The 20,648-nt window shown below is 35.4% G+C and overlaps 1 protein-coding gene across 4 annotated transcripts in view; it reads right to left on the reverse strand.

The window, feature by feature from the left end:
• LOC127179975 (rho guanine nucleotide exchange factor TIAM2) overlaps window positions 1-20,648 on the reverse strand; it is a 127,268-nt gene that overhangs the window by 5,461 nt on the left and 101,159 nt on the right. For all 4 annotated transcript variants that reach the window (XM_051133843.1, XM_051133842.1, XM_051133844.1 and 1 more), the window contains 4 exons: window positions 6,369-6,557; window positions 4,489-4,557; window positions 3,776-3,901; window positions 2,967-3,075 (listed from right to left, as the gene is read on the reverse strand). In XM_051133843.1, the coding sequence (XP_050989800.1) occupies window positions 2,967-3,075; window positions 3,776-3,901; window positions 4,489-4,557; window positions 6,369-6,557 (493 nt within the window). The remainder of the gene's footprint in view (window positions 1-2,966; window positions 3,076-3,775; window positions 3,902-4,488; window positions 4,558-6,368; window positions 6,558-20,648) is intronic.

The raw sequence follows: 20,648 nt of genomic DNA on the forward strand, positions 1-20,648 counted from the left end.
AAAACTTTTGCGTTCTCTCGCAAAACTTTGCGTTCCTCGCAAAACTTTTTTGCGTTCCTCGCAAAACTTTTGCGTTCTCTCGCGCAAAACTTTGCGTTCCCTCGCAAAACTTTTTTGCGTTCCTCGCAAAAACTTTTGCGTTCTCTCGCAAAAAACTTTGCGTTCCCTCGCAAAACTTTTTTGCGTTCCCTCGCAAAAACCAGTTGAGTTCGGACAAACACTATCTGTTTACTTTACAGCTTGTAGTGGTTCCTACATTGCACGTTCGCAATGTAGACTCTGAGCGACTCATAGAGCGACTCATAGAGTTTGATTCTGAACTTGGACTCAAGTAGGCTATTATATAAATACATCAAGGCACGATTTTGGTACATTCTAAAATGTAAAACACTGTAGGACCAAGTTCAGTACACACCTTATATACCAGAATAGCTCAGTATATAAACGTAACCCGCTAAATTGCACGTTAAGCGTATCCCCCAGAAAGAAAAATTAACGGGATAATAGAGTATAAAAGGCCGAACTCGGTATAGAGTTTGTTATACATTTTAAATGTAAGAAAGCAGGTAAGCCCCGAATATGAACAGAAAGCTCTCCAATGTACCTTAGCTTAATATAAGAAGACAATGATATAAAAAGCCAACATTTTATGTTTTATTAAAAATAGGCAATTAATGAAGTAATCCATTAAACTAGTGGTTCTCAAACGTTCCAGTAGGTGGCGGCATGTCACTGTCTTAATGAGCAAGGCGTCCCGTCATTCATTCATTCATTCATTCATTCAATAACTAAGCAAATGGTTGTAGTTATGAATGGGTGATTAATCACGGACTCTCCGAATGGTTCAAAGCTGCAGATTAATTCAGAAACGAAACACCGCTGTTGCTTGGAGAGACGCCAGTTCTGTTGCGGATTTCGTTGGAACTATTATTATTTCGTTAAATATAACAAACATGTGTTTAAAATGTAGGCTACATTTAAAATGTCACTTAATATTACCCTTTTTGTTGAACTGCTATATAAAATAAATGTTGCATTTGCAGTCGTTTGGATATTGCATTCTCCTATTTTAAACATGAAAAACAATAACTCGCACAGGGTATTTTTCTGTATGGAAGACAGTATTATATATATATATATATATATATATATATATATATATATATATATATATATATATATTTTTTTTTTTTTTTTTTTTTTTTTTTTTTTTTACAGTTTTTATATTTCAGCTGTTTGATCGCGCTGGCGCCTCGCAGCCTGTTCATTATTGAAATAATACACAGAATCACCCAAACAGATACAAACTTACACTAGTCAGTTCAAATAGTCTGTATTAGTCTGTGTCGTACAGCGTGAGCACCGGTCCAATCCACTGCAGCACATTTTTGTTCACTATGATTTTTTCATGTCGATATTGGAACGTACAAAGCCCGGTTAATTTAATGGTTTAGCTGCAAATACATTGTGAATATGGAAACATTTGGATTTGTGCTGAAGGAGAGCCATACGTGAGCCCATACTTTCAGTTTCGCTTTAAATTATTTCTTTTAGTTTATTTATAGCTATAAGCTTATACCTATTATTATATACTGCATTATATTATATGTATTCATTAAAAATGAATAAGTTATAGTTTTTTGGTTTTAGTTTTTGGTCTGTTCTGAATACGGTTAAATTTAAAGGATTTGCTGTGAAGTGCAGGGAACTAATGGCCTAGGCTATGTGTGTTTATAATGTTGGTATTATAACACGCTGTAGGCCTGCTGGTAGTATTATTTCTGAATAAAATGGGACTAACAGGCTACGTGACTTGTTTGTTTTATTTTTCCTTTCAAAAACTTATAATTTTTTTTTTAAACAAGCAGCAAACAAATTAACCATGGTTACTATACTTAAACCACTGTAACTACAAATACCGTCTTAATTCGTCCATTAGCTTCCATTAAGCGTTTTCTGTATCCTAAAGGTTTTCTGTGGGAAGAAAAGCAAGTTGCATTTATGACTGCTTTATTGAGAGTAATGCTATTAATATTAAAATTTTTATTAGTATGAATAGCATTTATTAATACCGAATTGGGCCTCCGCTGTCACTGTTTTAGTACATTAATCCACATTAAGCGTTTTAGGATTTTCCCAAATCGTGCCTTAAACTATAAGCAATTAAATGACTGTATTTCTATAATAGGCCACTTGAGTTCAAGTTCAGTATAAAACTTATATGAACCGCTCCGTTGTGAACATACTGAGCTGAGTAAACAGGAAGTGTTTGTCCGAACCCAACCGGTTTTGCGAGAGAACGCAAAAGTTTTTGAGGGAACGCAAAAAACTTTGCGAGAGAACGCAAAAGTTTTGCGAGAGAACGCAAAAAACTTTGCGAGAGAACGCAAAAGTTTTGCGAGAGAACGCAAAAAACTTTGCGAGAGAACGCAAAAGTTTTGCGAGAGAACGCAAAAAACTTTGCGAGAGAACGCAAAAAACTTTGCGAGAGAACGCAAAGTTTTGCGAGGGAACGCAAAAAAATCTGAAAAATATTTTTCCTCCCACCCTGAATTTTTTTTTCACTCACTCTGATTTTTTTCACCACCATGTCCCTTAAGGGGTTCCGTACTCTCCTCTTGTAATGGGATGAATTAAAAAGGAGGCCGAGGTGCTGTTTTCCACTTTAAATGTGGGCAGGGCAGCCTCTCATTCATTTCTTACTGGGCAGGTTGCCCAAGATGGAAAACCAGGCTAATGTTTTACACACAAATTATATTCAACATTTATAGTCGCTAATCACTAATACTCGGTGGAACATAATGAAAAGATAAACCAACAACAGCTCCTGGTGTTGTGACATTGCCAGGCTAAAACATTTCAAAAAAGCAGAGACAAATAATAGATTATACAATTCAACATGTAATAATAATAATCTATTATTTTATCACTCCAAGATGATGTGATTGAGGTGTAATGTGCTGTACCTCGTTCCAGAACTTTCTGCACTTTAATGTGGTTGGCGCAAAAGCCACTGTAAAGTTTGAAGTGCTCTGCATAATACAAAAATGAACCACCCAATGAGAAGAGCAGCTTCTGGATAAGGAAAAAAAAAAGACAGCAATGATGCATCAGGAGTGAAGAAGCTAGCATGACACAAAATAATTTGAAACTGAAAATTTTAAATTAGTTACTCAACCCTTCATGTCATTTCAAATCAGTTTAATTTTCTTCCATGGAGCACAAAAGAGATATTTCACAGCGAATATGCTCGAGATGATCTTTTCCATTATGAAACCATACAAAACTGACAAAAATCAGTTAGTCAAGTGCTTTTGCCATTTTAGTACTAGTTTTTATATTGTTATATATTTTATATTTTTATATATATTTTTTAACTATTTAGGTTTAATCTACTTTTTATAATTGTAATGTTCATTTAGTTTTAGTTATTTCTATTAATTAGTAGCTATTTTTAGTGTTATTATTAGTTTTTGTACTTGAATTTTTGTAGTTTTAATTGGTCTGTTCCTCATAAAAAAATAGCTTTAAAAACATTTGGTTATATGGAGCACATTATTAGAAAATCACAACCTATCCTTTTGTATTCCATGGTAGAAAAAAACATGTATGTAAATTGTAAAAGAATTTTCATTTTTAGGGATGATCTATTCGTTTAATTTAAAAAAAAAAAGTCATTCTCAAAACTGAGAGCTGTCTACTTGAATGCTGTGTATGTCACATTTATTTCAGATAAGAGTATCAATTAAGAAATTAATGCATTTGGCATGTCCACCTTGAATTGCACAGGGGTCTCAAGCATGTTGAAGTTGGGGAAGGAACTGATCTTCTCCTCCAGGGTCTGCAGGAAAACTTTCTGGAAGTCCAGCATCTCTGGAAGGCTGCCAAATAAACTTTCCATCTGGCCAAAGAAAACCCACAACCATAAACAGACATTTCCAACAAAAAAAAAAAAAACCAACAACAACTTTATTACAACTTTATCATCTGAATAAAACTTGTTTCACAGTGTACAGTTTAGTACTTTAGAGAAAATGGATTTAAATCTGCAAATTTCATTTCAGTTGTGCTAGCTCCTTCTATCGCAGACCCCCTAAATTTTTAGTGATACTCTAATTGTCACTTGTAACTTAAGAAGCAGCGTTAAAGCCATTTTATGTTTAGTCCTTGTCTAATTTGTGCAAGGGCACACTCCAGTGTCCATTAACGGGGCTTTAATATGGCCCACTTCTCAGCACATATTGACTGATCTTTCCTCAGGGACATCCTGAGTCATGTCAGGGTCATATCCAGTTCACCAGTCGGCAGTCTGAAAACTGGCAAGTTGAATGCGCAAGTCTTTAGCATCAGTCACATTAGAGGGTAAAGTGGGGACATAAGCTTGTGGCAAATGAGCCAAGCTGTATCACTGCAATGAATGACTGTGCAATCTGTGACAACTCAATCCAACACTGACCCCTTGAAACTAGCTCCACCCTTCTCCCTTACCTCGTCTTGTGTGAGAAAGGTCTCCTTTTGCAGGGGCTTCAAGTAAATTTCAAACAGGCAGTTAAGGTCCTGTATAAAATAAGCACAGCACAATAATACATCATGAGCTTTCTATGAATTAGCATGTCACATCTCCAGAATTTTTACTACATAAAACCTCTTTATCGGTAATACCTTATATCCTTATATAAGGTCTGAAAAACAAAAACTGTAAAGTAATTAAAAATATAAAACACTAAACTGAAACATTAGAAACAAGCTGTCCTTGCACATAAGTTGTATCTGCACTAAATAATTGATATATTTTTAAAAAAGATATATTTCAAACAAAATAATACAACATTCAGTTTCATTAAATAGCTGTTTCACATTGGAATGTTGCTAAGACAAAAACATGACAGTATAAAAGGCATAAATACACATATTGAACAAAAGAAATATTCAATAATATTTTTTTCAATAGTACAGTGTCATATTAAACTGTTTATCTGAACTGAATTATATTTATAACAGTACTTCCTCCAGTTCATCCTCCAACTTGAATTTATTTTTCACTGAGCTCATCACAATGCATGATATTGTCTTCTTCATGAAAGATACATGCATTGCAGCCTTAGAACCTTCTGGTACAGTCTTTGTGTTAGGAGCATATTTTGATGCCTTAATGGTGCCTACAAATGCAGCTCACTAGTTTTTAGAAGAGAGTTATTGTCACACACACTAAAACACTGATTTATGATTGATTTATTTTCTTGTGCACAGTGATTGACATTCTCTAGAAATAATTTTAAACTAGCAGTGTAAAGACGCCTAAGCATGCAAAATCAACTTGAAGGTTGCCGCCAGAATTTGATTAATTATGGATCCTCTTTTCTCATGCTGTCTGAACTCACATGAACAGAATAGACTAAACGATCCTTGTTCATCAAAATGAAGATCAATTAAAACAGAGAAATCATTATTGTCGGTCCACAGAGTCCACAAAGCTGGCGTGTTTACCTGTTGTAGCTTAGCCCTGCGGGCATGAAACAGACACTGACAGAGTCTAAATACACCATCAGATAAAGCGAAAGCCTAAAATGTCACTTTCACTGTTTTGGTTCAGTGATTTTGCCTCTCCAAAACGGTTTCAGCCAAAGCCGGAAATTGATTTTCATATTTTCTAGGTCTAGGTCTACAGCCAAAGCTGCTCCCCGACAGCTCCCAAACCTGCACTACGTGCTGTGGCCATGTTATGGCATCGGCAGGCTGTCGGTGCATCAACCTGAATATTATCATTAGGCTGACTTATAGCAGTCTGCCATTGCCGATGCAGCATATCACAGACAAATGGCTCCTGCACAGGACTCTGGGATGGCACTGATCCCCCTTCCCACAAATCACAGAGTGCTGGAATAATCAGACACCTCCCTGACACCTATTAACCACGAGGACCACATTACCATAAGAGCAGAGTTTTAATGCCATCTAAAGGTTCTCCATGAACATCAGCAGGGAAAAACTGGCACCACATAAGCGATCATATGCAAGCCTCAGGATTATTCAGGAAACAGATGAGAGGGGAGGCGTTTCTTTTCACCAGCTAGAGGAGTTAATTAATAGGCGGTCCTTTGGGACTCAATGAAGACTCTTCCAGCTATCCATCAAACGTGTTCTGCTAAAACAGCCATTTTCACCTCGTGGGTTCTTCATTAAAGTGAGGTTTAGAACTGAACTGATGTGACTTTCAGATTAGCATAGAGCTGAATAAATAGATGAAACAGTTCAGTTTTAATAAAGTCAGAGTATCTTACAGACGACTGCGTAGATCTCTACTCATGTGAGAACTCATTTCTTTCTGTTGAACTATGTTAATAGGGGATTACAGAGTCAGTACTCACCTTTACATAGGATTTCTCTGTGTCCACTAATTCCTGAATGACCTTGCGTAGTCTCTCTGTGGCAGACATATGACGTGGACAAGGCCTGAGCATGGGGGCCTCTGGCCCCGTTTTCTCCTCCTGGCCCTCCATCAGACCTCCAGAGCCTTCCTGGAAGGAGTGGTACAGCGAACACACTGTATCCACACTCTGCAGGAGACACATTCAAAAGAATCACATTAAATAATGTCAAAACCAGTTATAAGGTCGATTTTTTTTATTTGTTTTTAATTTTTTAATTTATACATCATCTAAAAGCTGAATAAATAAACTTTCCATTGATGTCTGGTTTGTTAGGATATGACAATATTTGGCCGTGAGCATTGAGCATCTGGAATCTGAAGGTGCAAAAAAAAAAAAAAAAAAAAAAAAAAAAAAAAAAAAATCGAAATACGGAGAAAATCGCCTTTAAAGTTGTCCAATTGAAGTTCTTAGCGATGCATATTATTCATCAGAAATTAAGTTTTGATATATTTAGAGAAGGAAATTTACAAAATATCTTCATGGAACATGATCTTTACCTATCCTAACGACATCCTAATAATTTTGGGTATAAAAGAAAAATCTATAATTTTGACCCATACAGTGTATTTTTTGACTGCTGCTACAAATATAACCATGCTACTTAAGACTGGTTTTGTGGTCCAGGGTCACAAATGTTAAGGAAACATTCATAGAAAAAGAAGATTTACTCTTTTCTATGTACTGCTTATTATTAATTTTCACTCTAAATTGCTAGAAATTTCACAAATAATAAGGAACAGAAACTAACACTGAATTAATCAAGACAGTTTGAGTAGAAAGACTGAAATAGTATGTTCTTATAAAACATGACAATAAAACAGATTATTGGAGAAACTTTGAAAAATATTATATAGCATTTTATGTAATGTCAGTAACCTTGCATGTCAGTAAGCTAAGATGTGGTGAACACTTGCGATACTGACACTGTATTAAGAGGAACTGATCCTCACGCAAAAATACTGATGTTACATATAAGAACTAGTAACCGTATTGAATGTTTAATGAAAATTAATGTGCAAGAATAAACACTGTACAACACAAATGGAAACGTCACCATTTATAGACAAGAAACTACTGCACTAAATGAGAAAAATAAACATGCCAAAAAAACAACAACAAAAAACCCCCACAACAATCAGGTCAATTTAACAATTTTTTAAACTGTGAATTCTATTAAATTTCATGTATTTTCTCAAATATGAAACAAATGTATGCTGTATAGTTCAAACTGATGGAGGGAAAATGGCAGTTTTTAGTGCATCTACACTAAAAATAATAAGTCCATTATTCCTCTGTTCTTACAGCATTTTAGGAAAACACATTTGAAAGCTTTTTCTAGCTGTTGTGGAGCAACAGCTTGGAATGTGATGAGCATAGATTCGTTGTGACAGAAATGGTCTATACAAGATGTGTGTATGTATTACATAATGCTGGACCTACACCCTACAGACATAGCTGCGTCACATCTCTTTTTAAACACAGTTTCAGAATATTAGGACACTGACGATATGAAGGGTTGCATCTCGTGTCCAGCTGTGTCAGCATTTACAATGCTAAGGTTCTCAGTTTCTTATTAAGTTGGTACATCAATACAAACATCGATATTGCTTACAGTGAGAGTCTCAAAATAAAGGCTGCAGCATCTCGGTTTCAGCTCTCAGAGAGCTGTGAACAAGTGAAACAGCTGACAGGGACAGATCTGTGACCACAGGGGACAAAAACAACACCAAAGCCCTTTTCTGGCTTTAAACCAGCCAGACAGACTGCATACTGAACATGGCAGATGTACCCTGCTGCTGCAAAAATACATAAACTCAGCACTTTGACCTTTTCCTTACATGTATGTTAACTTGCATCCTATTGACCAAAGACCTTAAAACCATCAGTCAATATACAGAGAGCACATTACAGTCCAAAGACTGTGTGAGGCTGTGTTTGTGTAAAATGAGTCGGTGACTCAGCCAGAAGAGCAGCAAGAGAAAATGGGATCTCACAAGGAACAAGCAGATTGCTTCTGCAGTTCGGTTTACTAATTACCGCACGGCCACTCTAGAGACCATGTGCTTCAGTAGTTTCCAAGTCAGTTTAGTGTGCCGGGAGAGCGAGAGCAGGAGGAACAGCTAAGCTCAGCCGCAATCTTCTGACAGAAAGCTTAGCTATAGTACGACCACCCAAAGCAAACACCGGGGCTCCCAGGACATCTTCTCACACATTAGTTAAACAGAGATTAAGGAGCCTCAAAAACACCGCAGTGAAAAATAAACATTATGCCTCAGTATGTAGGTTGTATGAAATATGCAGCGTGGACACATTTTGCACCGACATCGAGTATAATTAGCATAAACTGTTTGCACATAAGGATAGACGGCTGCTTTCAAACGCTCCTGTTTTTGCAGAGTTGAGCACTGTAGCCAATCACAGACATGTTTGTTGTGCGTGTGAACACAATGGACAATCAGTTGCGGTGCATGGACTGTATAAGTATACTTTAGGAGCGACTTTTTAGACAGCTAACAACAAATGTAGCAAGTTTTTGGACTATAGCTACTTTCCAAGAGTCAAGGTTTTTTTTCCCTGCACAGGCACAACTCTTTCAGCATCTGCTCTGTTCAGTGAGTGGCGGAGTGGAGCAGTGCGCTCATTTGAGGCTGTGCGCTGTGTCAGAGAATAAATAAGAAAGACATTCTTTTGCTTCTTATGTTCTCTCTGGGTGATCATGTAAATACAGGGAAAAAAAAAATTCACAGTACAGCCATTGTCTTTGACTTGAATTTAACTCTGAATTGATTGTGTTTCGGTCACCATTTCATATTTATTCTGAAAAATATGTAAACGAGAACAGCTTCATTGGAAATTCTGCTGTATTAAATACAGTATGTGAGTAAACAGAAGTAAAGCACTGACACTAAGCAAACAGCAAATGTGACAAAATGATGCCATGGATATGCTATTTAGCACATGACGCCATCTAGCAACATTTAGCAACTTTCTCAGGCTTCAATTACTTTGCATTGAAAACAGTTGGCAACATTGATGTGACCTCTGCTCGCTTGCAAATCGTTTTGCTATAACCAAAGTATAAACACAATATAAATAAGAGATTCATTGTGCAGTATAGACTAATTGTTTTGACTATAGCATTTTCACATAGTCAGTGAGCTTGGTACCAGCTTCATTGATTATAAAGGGAGCAATCTTTGCTCAGTTTCTGTATATAACCCATATTTAATACAAGTTTTTCCTGCTGTTACAGTAGTTACACACTGCAATGTTTTGGGAGTGACAAATGTATTAATATGCGGAAACGAATCTGAATACTGCATTAACATCTTAAGTCCAACAGACCCCGTTTTTTGCTATTTCATTACTAACTTTTCATTTGATGTTTTTAATGCAGTGTTTACATAATTGAACAGCATTTGAAAGTTACATGGCAGCATTTTATTGTATACTTTAAATGTAATAATATAATTAATGATTAAATAATTTATTTTTATTTTTAAATTAGGGCTGTCAAACGATTAAACGCGATAAATTGCATACAAAAAAAAAGAGAAAATATGTGTGTACACTGTGTGTAATTACTGTGCATATACAAATACACACAAATGAATGTATATATTTAAAAGAAATATGTTATTTATGTACTAAATATTTTTATATATAATATAAACTAAATCTAAAAATTATTATAAATATATACACTTTAAGAATTATAATTTATACAATTAATTAATCAAATAATCATGATTAATTGTTTGACAGCCCTATTTTAAATAGTTACATTTAAAAAAAAAAAATTAAATAATTCTTAGTGGCCCAACTAAGCATTGTCACCAAATGAAAGATGAAATACTATTATAAATGTCAAAATTATTTCAATACATTAAAATATACTGAATATTAATTATTTTCCTGTCTGATGAAAATGTCAATGATATGGACCAAACTTTGGAATGAGATCAAGAATTAGTACATTTGACATGTAAACGTGTGAATGAAAAAAACTGCATTACTGAACCATAGTGTTATTTTAAACACTTTGGCCTAATTTCAGTTGATAGGAAACATTCAGAAATATAATTAGGAGTTTTATTTTTACTGAAAGTGAAATTTGTGTGATCTTTCACTCCTAATGTATGAATTTCTTTCTTCGGTGGAACACAAAAGATCATATTTTGAACGTCAGGGTCTAATGAATCCAAATAAACACTGGAGCCCATTAACTTTCATTGTATGGACGAAAAAGTCATTAAGACACTGACACTGATTATTTTCATTTGTGTTCCAAATAAGTATAAAGTTATATGACTCTCCCCAACACTCACAATGTTACAGTCTCAAACATCCTAGATTTTGGGATGTAATAAAAAACTGCAAATCACATAGATAAGAGGCAGAGGGAGGCAGGAGACATCATGTTGACACATTAATCGCGCACCTTGTGGTAGAATCGGTGGGAAAGCCTAGCCTGGCACAGAGAGATAACAGTAATTGTGGCTAGTGCTTGTGCCATTTGTTTTGCTGTAGTCACCAGGAGGTTAAGAGGAGCGCTGCAGGTTGTGGAGACTCCACACTGGTTCTTGTTAACCTCACGAAAGCACCTGAAAATGATGGCTTTTCTCACTAGTACATTTATGCTGAGTGTGAAATGGCTGTATAAATTCATGCCAAGTCACTGTGAGAATCGAAACAGTAAACAGGCCAGTACAGCATGACGGAACTGTACTCACATAGCGGTAACATAAAATGTTTCTGTATGCATGCTGGGTGACCCAAATTCTAATTAACAAATAATAAGGAAACATGCAGAGGTAAGAAAGACAGTAACGCAAGAAATAAGAGTTGAAAGCTTCAGTTCTCGTTTTCTTACTCTCAAGTCCCCAGATGACAGCTCCTTCAATGCTGTGATACCAGCTGTCAAAAAGCTTCAGTCTGACAATCTATTCTCCTTGACAGAAAATGTTCACAGCTCACTGTTTGCAGAGGAGCGAAACTGCTTGGTAGTGCAAGTTTGTGATCTGAATGACACATTGGACACACTTAGACCTTATTAACATCCATTTTAGGTTATCTGAACGTGATAGATACCACTAAATATAGCTGTAAGCGGGTCTTCTGCATCCTGAAAATGCATTACTATCCAATAATTTAAGATTATTAAAGGGCATGAAAGCAGTGCCTCCTCAATGCTGCTTTCTGCAACAACCTTGTAATAAGCCGCTTTCTGAAGTACATGTAAACGGGGTCACAGTTTAACAGCACATAACATTTCAGAGGGATGCAGTGCCTCACTGACATCCTCTGGTTTCACTGTATTCTTGGTAAGATAAAGCACGCATGCGAAGGCGATAACTACAAAATACAGACGAAAAGCCACGTGAGAGGAGGCAGATGTTTCCACTGAACTATGATTGACTCTGAACTATGATTACCCTGTTAATGCCTGCTTGTGATGTTTGTAAATGGCCCCCAAACCTGCCTGAACAGGTTATAATGATCAAAATGGATGAACTATTTGCACACTATAAATAACTTATAGTCAGCTGGTCTTTAGTGAGCATTCAACTTGGTTAATGTTAAAGCATATGTTTTGATTTAAAAAAAGAACAAAAATCAATTAAGCAAATTATAAAAGGTATAGTTCATCCAAAATTTAAAATTCTGTCATTAATTACTCATCCATGTGTCGTTCCAAACCCGTAAGAGACAAATTAAGATTTCTGATTAAAACTGAGAGCTCTCTGACCCTCCATAGACAGCAATGCAACTACCATGTTCAAGGCCCAGAAAGGTAGTAAGGACATCGATAAAATAGTCCATGTGACATCAGAGGTTCACATTTAATTTTATGAAGCTAACAAAAGTAACAGTTTTATTCAATTTCTTCTCTTCTGTGTCAGTCACGTCAGAATCAAGCGTGCCGCACAAGTCCTGAAAAGTGAAGGCAAAAAGTTTTGATCGCACCCAGACAGCTGGACCCAGCAATTCAATTACAATTAAATTACACTTCACATATCATAGAGCGTGTGCAGCGTGGTGGGAGCTGTCCTGACAGCTTGTAGCCATAACTAATAAGCAACATCATTAACAAAATGGATTACACAAAAAAGCTACCATCTCAGAAAATGGCCATTGTTAAAATACAAAAACTTGGTCAGAGAAGAGTTAAAAGGAAAACTGACAGAGCCCATAATAAAACGTGTTAACATTGGACTGGCTTTTCAGATATGATGACACCTCTGAGACTTCAAAGAAAACAGATTCAGAGCAGGCTGTTTTGCTTGACAGGTATTTAGCAAGATATCCTTGAGTAACACCTCAAGACTATAGGGCCACTTCTTTGATATTGCACCTTCAAATTAAGGTTAAATCAAGAGATTTGAAAAGAAAGTGAATTTTACTACGAAATATAATAACTGCAAGAAAATAAATGCTACACAAAATGTGCCTTAAGTAATTAATGTTTGTAGCAATATTTTTAAATCATGTTTTAAAATGCATAAATAATACAATTATTTGAAATAAATGAACAAATAAATACTATGATAATATAGAAATAGAAAAGCATTATAGAGCTGGTTGCTTATTTACGCTTTAAGTTGCTTATTTACGCTTATTAAGTTCGTTGCTTATTTACGTGTTACATCCAGCCTGTAACCTGCAAATGAATTTGTGTCAAACACTAATAAACAATTATTAACAATAAATAGGCTCCATCTCTAATTAATCAGATTGTGTCAGTTCTTTATTTTTATTTTTATTTTTTTCATTTATTAACAATTAAAGAGCATTCTTAATTGTAATAATAGACAATTTACTTTCTTACATATAAATAACCCCTAATAAAACAACCCCATTAATAACTTAAAAAATACCCTTACTGCAGGATCAGTATTTTGGGGGGTTAATCCTCTCAAACGTGAGTATCAGTAATTAAAGACTGATCTGCTCAAAATGGAATGCAATCAAGTGGTCACTAGAGACACCTTTGAGATGCTTTGTCTCCATCCACTTTTTCTGACTTATAAATACACTCACCATGAAAAGCAGTCTATAAAGTATCCTCCAGGAAGCTATGACATGGTACTTGGTCCGACTGGCCAGAGAACAACCTTTCCTTCTAATCTTGCCCACCCTGAAAGTTGGCATGTTTGTTGAGTTACTCTTCAGCTCTGGTTTAGTCACACTGACATTCTGGCTCCACTTTAACTCATGACACGTCTCCCTCTTCCAACCGTTTTATCAACGGTCAACGGTTTTCCACCACAAGGATTTCCAAAATCCTGACTGTTAGGCCAGTTACAGAATCTTTGTCAAGCTTAGGGACTTCTGACAGGATCTAAAAATCAATCACTAGCAGGTTTCGTGCGCATAGACTCTAGACCTGAAACTGCTGCTGCTCACTGAAATCTGCATATCAATTGCTGGCTCGCATGACCCCGCTGCAGTTTCCAGAGAGCATAATAAAGTGCTCAGACAGTTTGCAAACACTACCAGTAGCCTGGCCTTTCACTAACATCAACACAATGGAAACCTTTCTGGATGGCCTGTGAACACTAAGGCTAACATTACACATACTAGACAGAGAATTGCCTGAAAATATCAACCAGAACTACACAGTAACAGAGAAGAAGGAAAAAACAACAATTTTATTTGATTTAAATAGATCTGCTTTTCAAACAGTCTCAAAATAGTCTGAACTTTTTTATAAACTTCAAGGCTGAACTCTCCTAATGCTTTTGCTCTGGGCTACCACACAGCATTCAGGCAAATATTCTAATCTTAGAAGTATTAATGTGAAAACGTATTTAAGTAAACAACATTACATCTGATGTCTGGTTCTGCACAGTTGACAAAATAAACCAGTCAGCTGCCCATGGTTAGTAATCAGAGAGGGCTCTCAGAGTGTTGTTTATTTCAAATACAGGTCGTGTAACACTAAACCTTGGCAGGATCTGAACAACACATCGAACATGCACCAAACAAACCTGCCAGTCAGGCCTTTAGATCTTAGGTCTTTTGTTTGTTTGTTTAGTTTTTTTGCAGGCAATATATTTATAATTGTGTTTATATTAATCCTGATATGCACATCCTTTACTGTGGTAAAGTAGAACAACACTGTAAACCAGATACCTTCATACACTGTAAAAGTAAATAAAACAAAGATTATTGTAGTATGTTATACAAGAAAATACTGATTCATTGTTTCTTCCTCAAAACTGATTTAAAAAGTAAATATTTTTTCAAGTAAAATTTCAGACATCACTTGTCACACAGTGCATTTGTACCAGATTTTATAATTTTCCCGAGTTTCCCCAGTCAGTTTTCCTGTTTCTCTCTTCACCCCTAAAAGTGCAAAGCAGGATATAAAACAATACAGTTTGGTTTCATTGTTTATACGTAGGTATCAGTACATAACATTTACAGGTACAAAGCATGCATTTTTGTATGTTTTAACTGATGCTGAAACATATTTGGGCATAATGAAAGGATGTTTCTGTGTATTTTATGAGAGAATGCCATTTTGTGTACCACAGCAAACTAAATAAACATTACATAAGTAATGAAGGATTATAATAATAATGAACGATTGTAATAAATGATTCTAGAAATGTTATTCATTTTAAGGTTTTAAAGTGAAGTGTTAATAAACATTATGTAATACAAAACAAGATGGCAGCCAAAGTCTCACAGATCCGATTATTATCATTTCATATTAAGTGAATTGCGTTTAATAAATACAATTGAAAACGTAATGCCATTGATATGATAACTGATAATCAAAATGTTAATGCCACAATTTCAATATTCACATAGATTCATTTATATGTCAGAGAAGTTATTCACACACAAATAATTTAATTTTTAAATGTTGTCAATATGTACAATTTGTATGTTTCAGTGTCTATGCAAATGTAAGTAAAGAACCACACTTAAAACACACTACCAGTCAAAGGTTTTTGAACGGTAAGATTTGTAATGTTTTTCAAAGAATTCTCTTCTTTTCACCAAGCCTGCCTTTATTTGATCCAAGATACAGCAAAAGTAGTAATATTATGAAATATCTGAACAACTGCTTCATTCCTGTGATCAAAGCTACATTTTCAGCATCATTACTCCAGCCTTTAGTTTCACATTACCTTCAGAAATCATTCTAATATGCTGATTTGCTGTTTAAGAAACAATATTATTATTATTATTATTATTATCAATATTTAAAACAGTTTAACAATAATTTTACAGGGTAATTTTTTTCAGGATTCATTGATGAACAGAAAGATCCGAAGATCAGCATTTGAAATAAAACATGAAATTGTAACATTGTACACCATACCATTCAAAAGCTTTGAGTCAATATGTTTTATTTTTAATTTTTCAGAAAGAAATTATACAAAATTAATAGTTTTATTTTTTAAACTGATTTAAACTGATCAAAAGTGATGATAAAGACATTTATAATGTTACAAAAGATTTCTATTTCAGATAAATGATGTTTTTTGAACTTTCTATTCATCAAAGAAACCTGAAAAACAAAATCCAAAATTTTTAACATCATCATCATAATAATAATAATAATAATAATAATAATAATAACAACAATAATCATAATAAATAAAATAATAATAATAATAATAATAATAATAATAATAAATGTTTTTGAGCAGCAAATCAGAAAATCAGAATGATTTCTGAAGGATCATGTGACTAGAGTATTGATGCTTAGAATTCTGCTTTGAAATCACAGGAATAAATTACATTCATATAATTTATATTAAATATATTCAAATAGAAAACAGTTATTTTAAATAGTAAAAATATTTCAAAATTGTACTGTTTTTGCTGTACTTTGGATCAAATAAATGCAGGCTTGGTGAGCAGAAGAGACTATACAAATCTTACTGTTTAAAAACTTGTAACTGGTAGTGTACACATGAATACTCATGAGATTATGTTGGACAATACAATTATCTTGGGGGAAGAATGATTAATCTTGGCTTGGTACCAATAGTTTGTGTAATTTCTATTGCTTTGTGTGAACAAGGACGTTGTATTGTTGAATTTACACTCTTTTTTAATTCACATATAGCACTTGGTGACTGTTAATGTACCCTGCTTGAAGGATCCTTAAAGGCTAGTTGTGCAATAAAGCATGTTTAGAACTGTAAAACATGATATTAGACTCACTAAACCAACACTACCCAAAGCGACTTGCACAAGAAAAGTGTCTGTGTAACAAAAGGAAATCCTACGAATACAATCTCCGAGCAGTTTGAAGTTCTGCCACTTTATTAGGTGAATGAAGCAGTAACAAAAAACAAACAGTGGTGATTTCTCTAAGGTCACCAGAGAGGGACTGTGGGAGGCAGAAGGATTATGGGTCTTGTATGTCTGCCAAGAAAAGGATTATCCTCATTTGGCATATTCTGTGGGTAAGGTGTGAAACTAATGCTAACTCCCCTCTTCCAAAAGTCACCACCAACAAACAGCGAGTAACTATCGCAGCACTTAAATTCGGACATACTGTGTTAATTCCTGGAAACCCAGACTAACAAGTTCTTGCACAGAGTGCTGCTCATACAACATAATAAAATTAAAAACGTATGGGAAGCCAAGAGGATGTAATGTCCCGGAGAAAGCATTGGCCATTGCTCAGAGGAAAATGTCCTGTCACACTGTAGTAGAGCTCTGACAGACTGTGATTCATCTCTGAGGTTACAGCAATTGTGCCATGTAGCCATCTTCTTTTTAAAGCCCGATAAATAAAGACACACACACATAAATCGACGTGGATAGCCAGGCAATCCAAACAGCACTTGCAGTTTAAGCTCTAGTGCACATTTTAATCTATTATTATTCTTGATCATCCACTGAGCTTTTTAAGCAAGCTTAAATAATGAAGCCCAAAATGTCAAAATAATGTGCCCAATTACAGCACAAATCAAAAAGTGATGCTAACTCGATGTTAATTAAGTGATGTTCATTCTTAAGTGGACTCCTCAGATATCAACACCAATTCAACCAACATTGTTAGAAACCAGTTTGTAATATCCACATAAAGGCAGAAATTATTTGGTAAAAACTGAATAGGATTCAATCCCCCATCCTATAAATACAAGAACATTTGGTACCATGAAAGCAGAACTTTCGGCAGCATTCTGGCAGGCCATGCAGGCAGCAATATCCTCCAGCAGTCGGGCCAGCCTGTTCTGGAGCAGCCGATGAAGAGTGAGAAGAGTTGAGTTAAGGAAGATATCCTTGCCTTCCTTGACACAGTCGGGCCAGAAATAGCACATAGCAAGGAAGGAACAGAAAACCTCGACCGGCGAATGCTCACAGAGACAGAGCTCAATGAGCGAGGTGAGGTAGATGCATGGCCTGGCATCCCGTTTGGTCTGCTCTGCCATTGGAGCTGACCCCGTCCCATGGGCAATGCACGTAGTGTTAGCTGTTCTTGTTCTACGGATCTCTTTCCGTTCTCTGGCTGTGTACAGGACTGTTTAATAAGCCCAGATTATTAGGCAGCGCACAGCCATATGCTGACTGACTGGCTTAGTCACTCCCATCCCCCTAGTTCAATAGTAAACACTGATGTAGTTAGAAATTATGGGGTAGCTCCCAAACTGGCTTTTGAGAACACTTTGCTTGGCTATGTGTGTAAGTTTTTGCAGCCAAAGATATATTTTTGAAATGATCAAGACTTTTCAACTTCAAGCATGTCTTGTTAAATCATTTCTGCTAATGAATTAAACTTAAAAGCTGAGCTAGTTCACAGCTTGATATTAAAGAGCCTCCCTAGAAACTACAGACCCTTTGCTCATAAATAAGGTTCATTTTCTCATTCATCTATAGCAGATGAAGACACAGTAACATAATCTATAGGAAACAGGAACAATTGAGAGAACAGCACCAAAAAAAAAAAAAAAAAAAAAAAAACAAACAAAAAAAAAAAAACAATAGACGCCATCACAAAATTCGTAATGGTTTTACTGGTTATAATGGGACTTGTACTGGTTTTAATGGAAACTGTAATGGACCCTGTTGGTCTCTTCTGGTAACTGGTCACCTTCTATTGGTGGCTTGTTAAAACCAATAAATCGTAATAGAATATGTCCTAAAACACACTACAGAAAACCATTTTTTAATGGCTTTAATGGTTAAATAAGAACTCCACTTCCAGAACAACAATTTACAAATAATTTACTCACCCCAGTTTACGGGTGTTTCATCTTCTTTGCATGTTCATGTTGCAAAGACTGGGTCAGTACTTCTGCAGCGATGTAGGATGATTTTGAAATGATTTTTGAAGTTGAGGAAGAAAATACGATTGGATTTTTTTTTTTTTTTTTTTTTTTAATGAAAATAACCAATCGTTTCTCTAGATCGTTTGAAGCTGCATTTAAACTGTCTTTTGGAAGTTCAAAATCGGGGCACCACACCAGTCCATTATTTGAAGAAAAATGCAGAAATGTTTTCCTCAAAAAACATAATATCTTTACGACTGATGAAAGAAAGACATGAACATCTTGGATGACAAGGGGGTGAGTACATTATATGCGAATCTTTGTTTTGGAAGTGGATGGTTTGTAATGTTTGTAATAGTATTTGTATTGGAAACCATTAGAATTTTCTGTGATGGTTCTATTGTGTTTTCAGCACGGTGGAAATGAAGTGTCATTTTCCAGACAGATAACACTCAAAATTCAATAGGTCAAAAAGTTGAAGAAGTTTGGAAAGTGCTAGCAAACAGACTACAGTTTATCTCTGATACTGACATATTTCAATCTTAGAAATGACATTCTCTTCAACCCTAATAGAGGTACTAATCTAGGGTCATGTGATAGCAGCTGTATCATGTTCAAAACAATTTACAAAATGTCAATATGTAAACTTGATTACAAAGCTAGGAAAGACATTTGTTTTCGGTGGACTCTGATAACAGTTCCACATTTGGCTCTCTGTCTGTTAGCTGATGATGCATGAGATCAGCAATTCATATATTCAAGTGCAAACAGACCCAGATACAGAAGTATTATGAACTGCTAAGTGCATAGGGACTCACAGTTGTTCATCTGCAAACAATAAAAAGGATCCCCCCCCCCCCTTCCAATCCAACTCCTCTGCAGATCAATTATAGAATGACAACTGAAGTTTCTCACAGCCACAAGCAAAAAAAGCTTTGCAAAAGAGGAGACTTCATTAACATGAAATCAGTAAGACACGCCACAATGCGTAATATATAAAAATCACATCATAACACGCAGTGCTGCATTCCACTAGAACAGAAATGTACCCAAAAGTTCCACCGTCCACATGAATTTGGACTCAAAATTTGAAAACTGGAGCGAAAACACTTTATGACCATTTTAAAACACATTTTTCAGTGTTTTCCACTGTTCTGTATTCTGGTGTGGGAAGGCAATAAGCAATGAGCAGTGCAACTCATCAACATGAGCCTTTGATTAATACATTTGCACATCAAGAGTGGAGCAGCTTGCAACTCAAAGAAAAATAAATCTCTATAGATGGGGAGACCTCTTGTTTACTGTGCTCAGCTTAAGAAACAAGCAGACATTAAAGAAATCTTCATGGGACACTTCACATTTAAAATCAAGCAACCCATCTTATGAAAACATAAACAAACGCAAGGGACTTCTGAAACCAGGATTCCACATACAACTTTGTAGAGCTCATCTATAAAGCAAACACCAAAATAATCCATGCGCACATACATTTTCAACATGCTCAGCAACCACTTTATAAGGTACACCTCGATACCTGCCTGTTATGTAATCATCTAATCAGCCGCTTCTGTTGCAGCAACTCAGCTGCAGAGTTGTTAAAACTAAGAATTGAGAAATATGAGGTGATAAAATTTTTCTGTGAAAAAAAATGTTGGTAAGGTGTGAATTACAGGAGGTTGTGTGTGTGGGGGGGTGATGTTTGATAGATGCAGCGCTGTAGAATTTATTATAAATTTTTGTAAACTAGCCGACAAACACTTGTTTCTTCTTGTCTAGGGACTTCTTGTTACACATGTGAAAAATAACATTCTTTCTTAGAAGTATCAAAAGTTTTGAGTATGATAGTTATAGACAATATAATTAAAGAAATGACACCTAATATATACATTTTGTAATAATTTGTCCAGATTTAAGAGAAATGTATTAAAATCACATTACAATTAGCTGTATTAAACCAGTGTATTAAAATCAT

Source organism: Labeo rohita, chromosome 17, assembly GCF_022985175.1.
Source record: "Labeo rohita strain BAU-BD-2019 chromosome 17, IGBB_LRoh.1.0, whole genome shotgun sequence".
Lineage (NCBI taxonomy): Eukaryota > Metazoa > Chordata > Actinopteri > Cypriniformes > Cyprinidae > Labeo > Labeo rohita.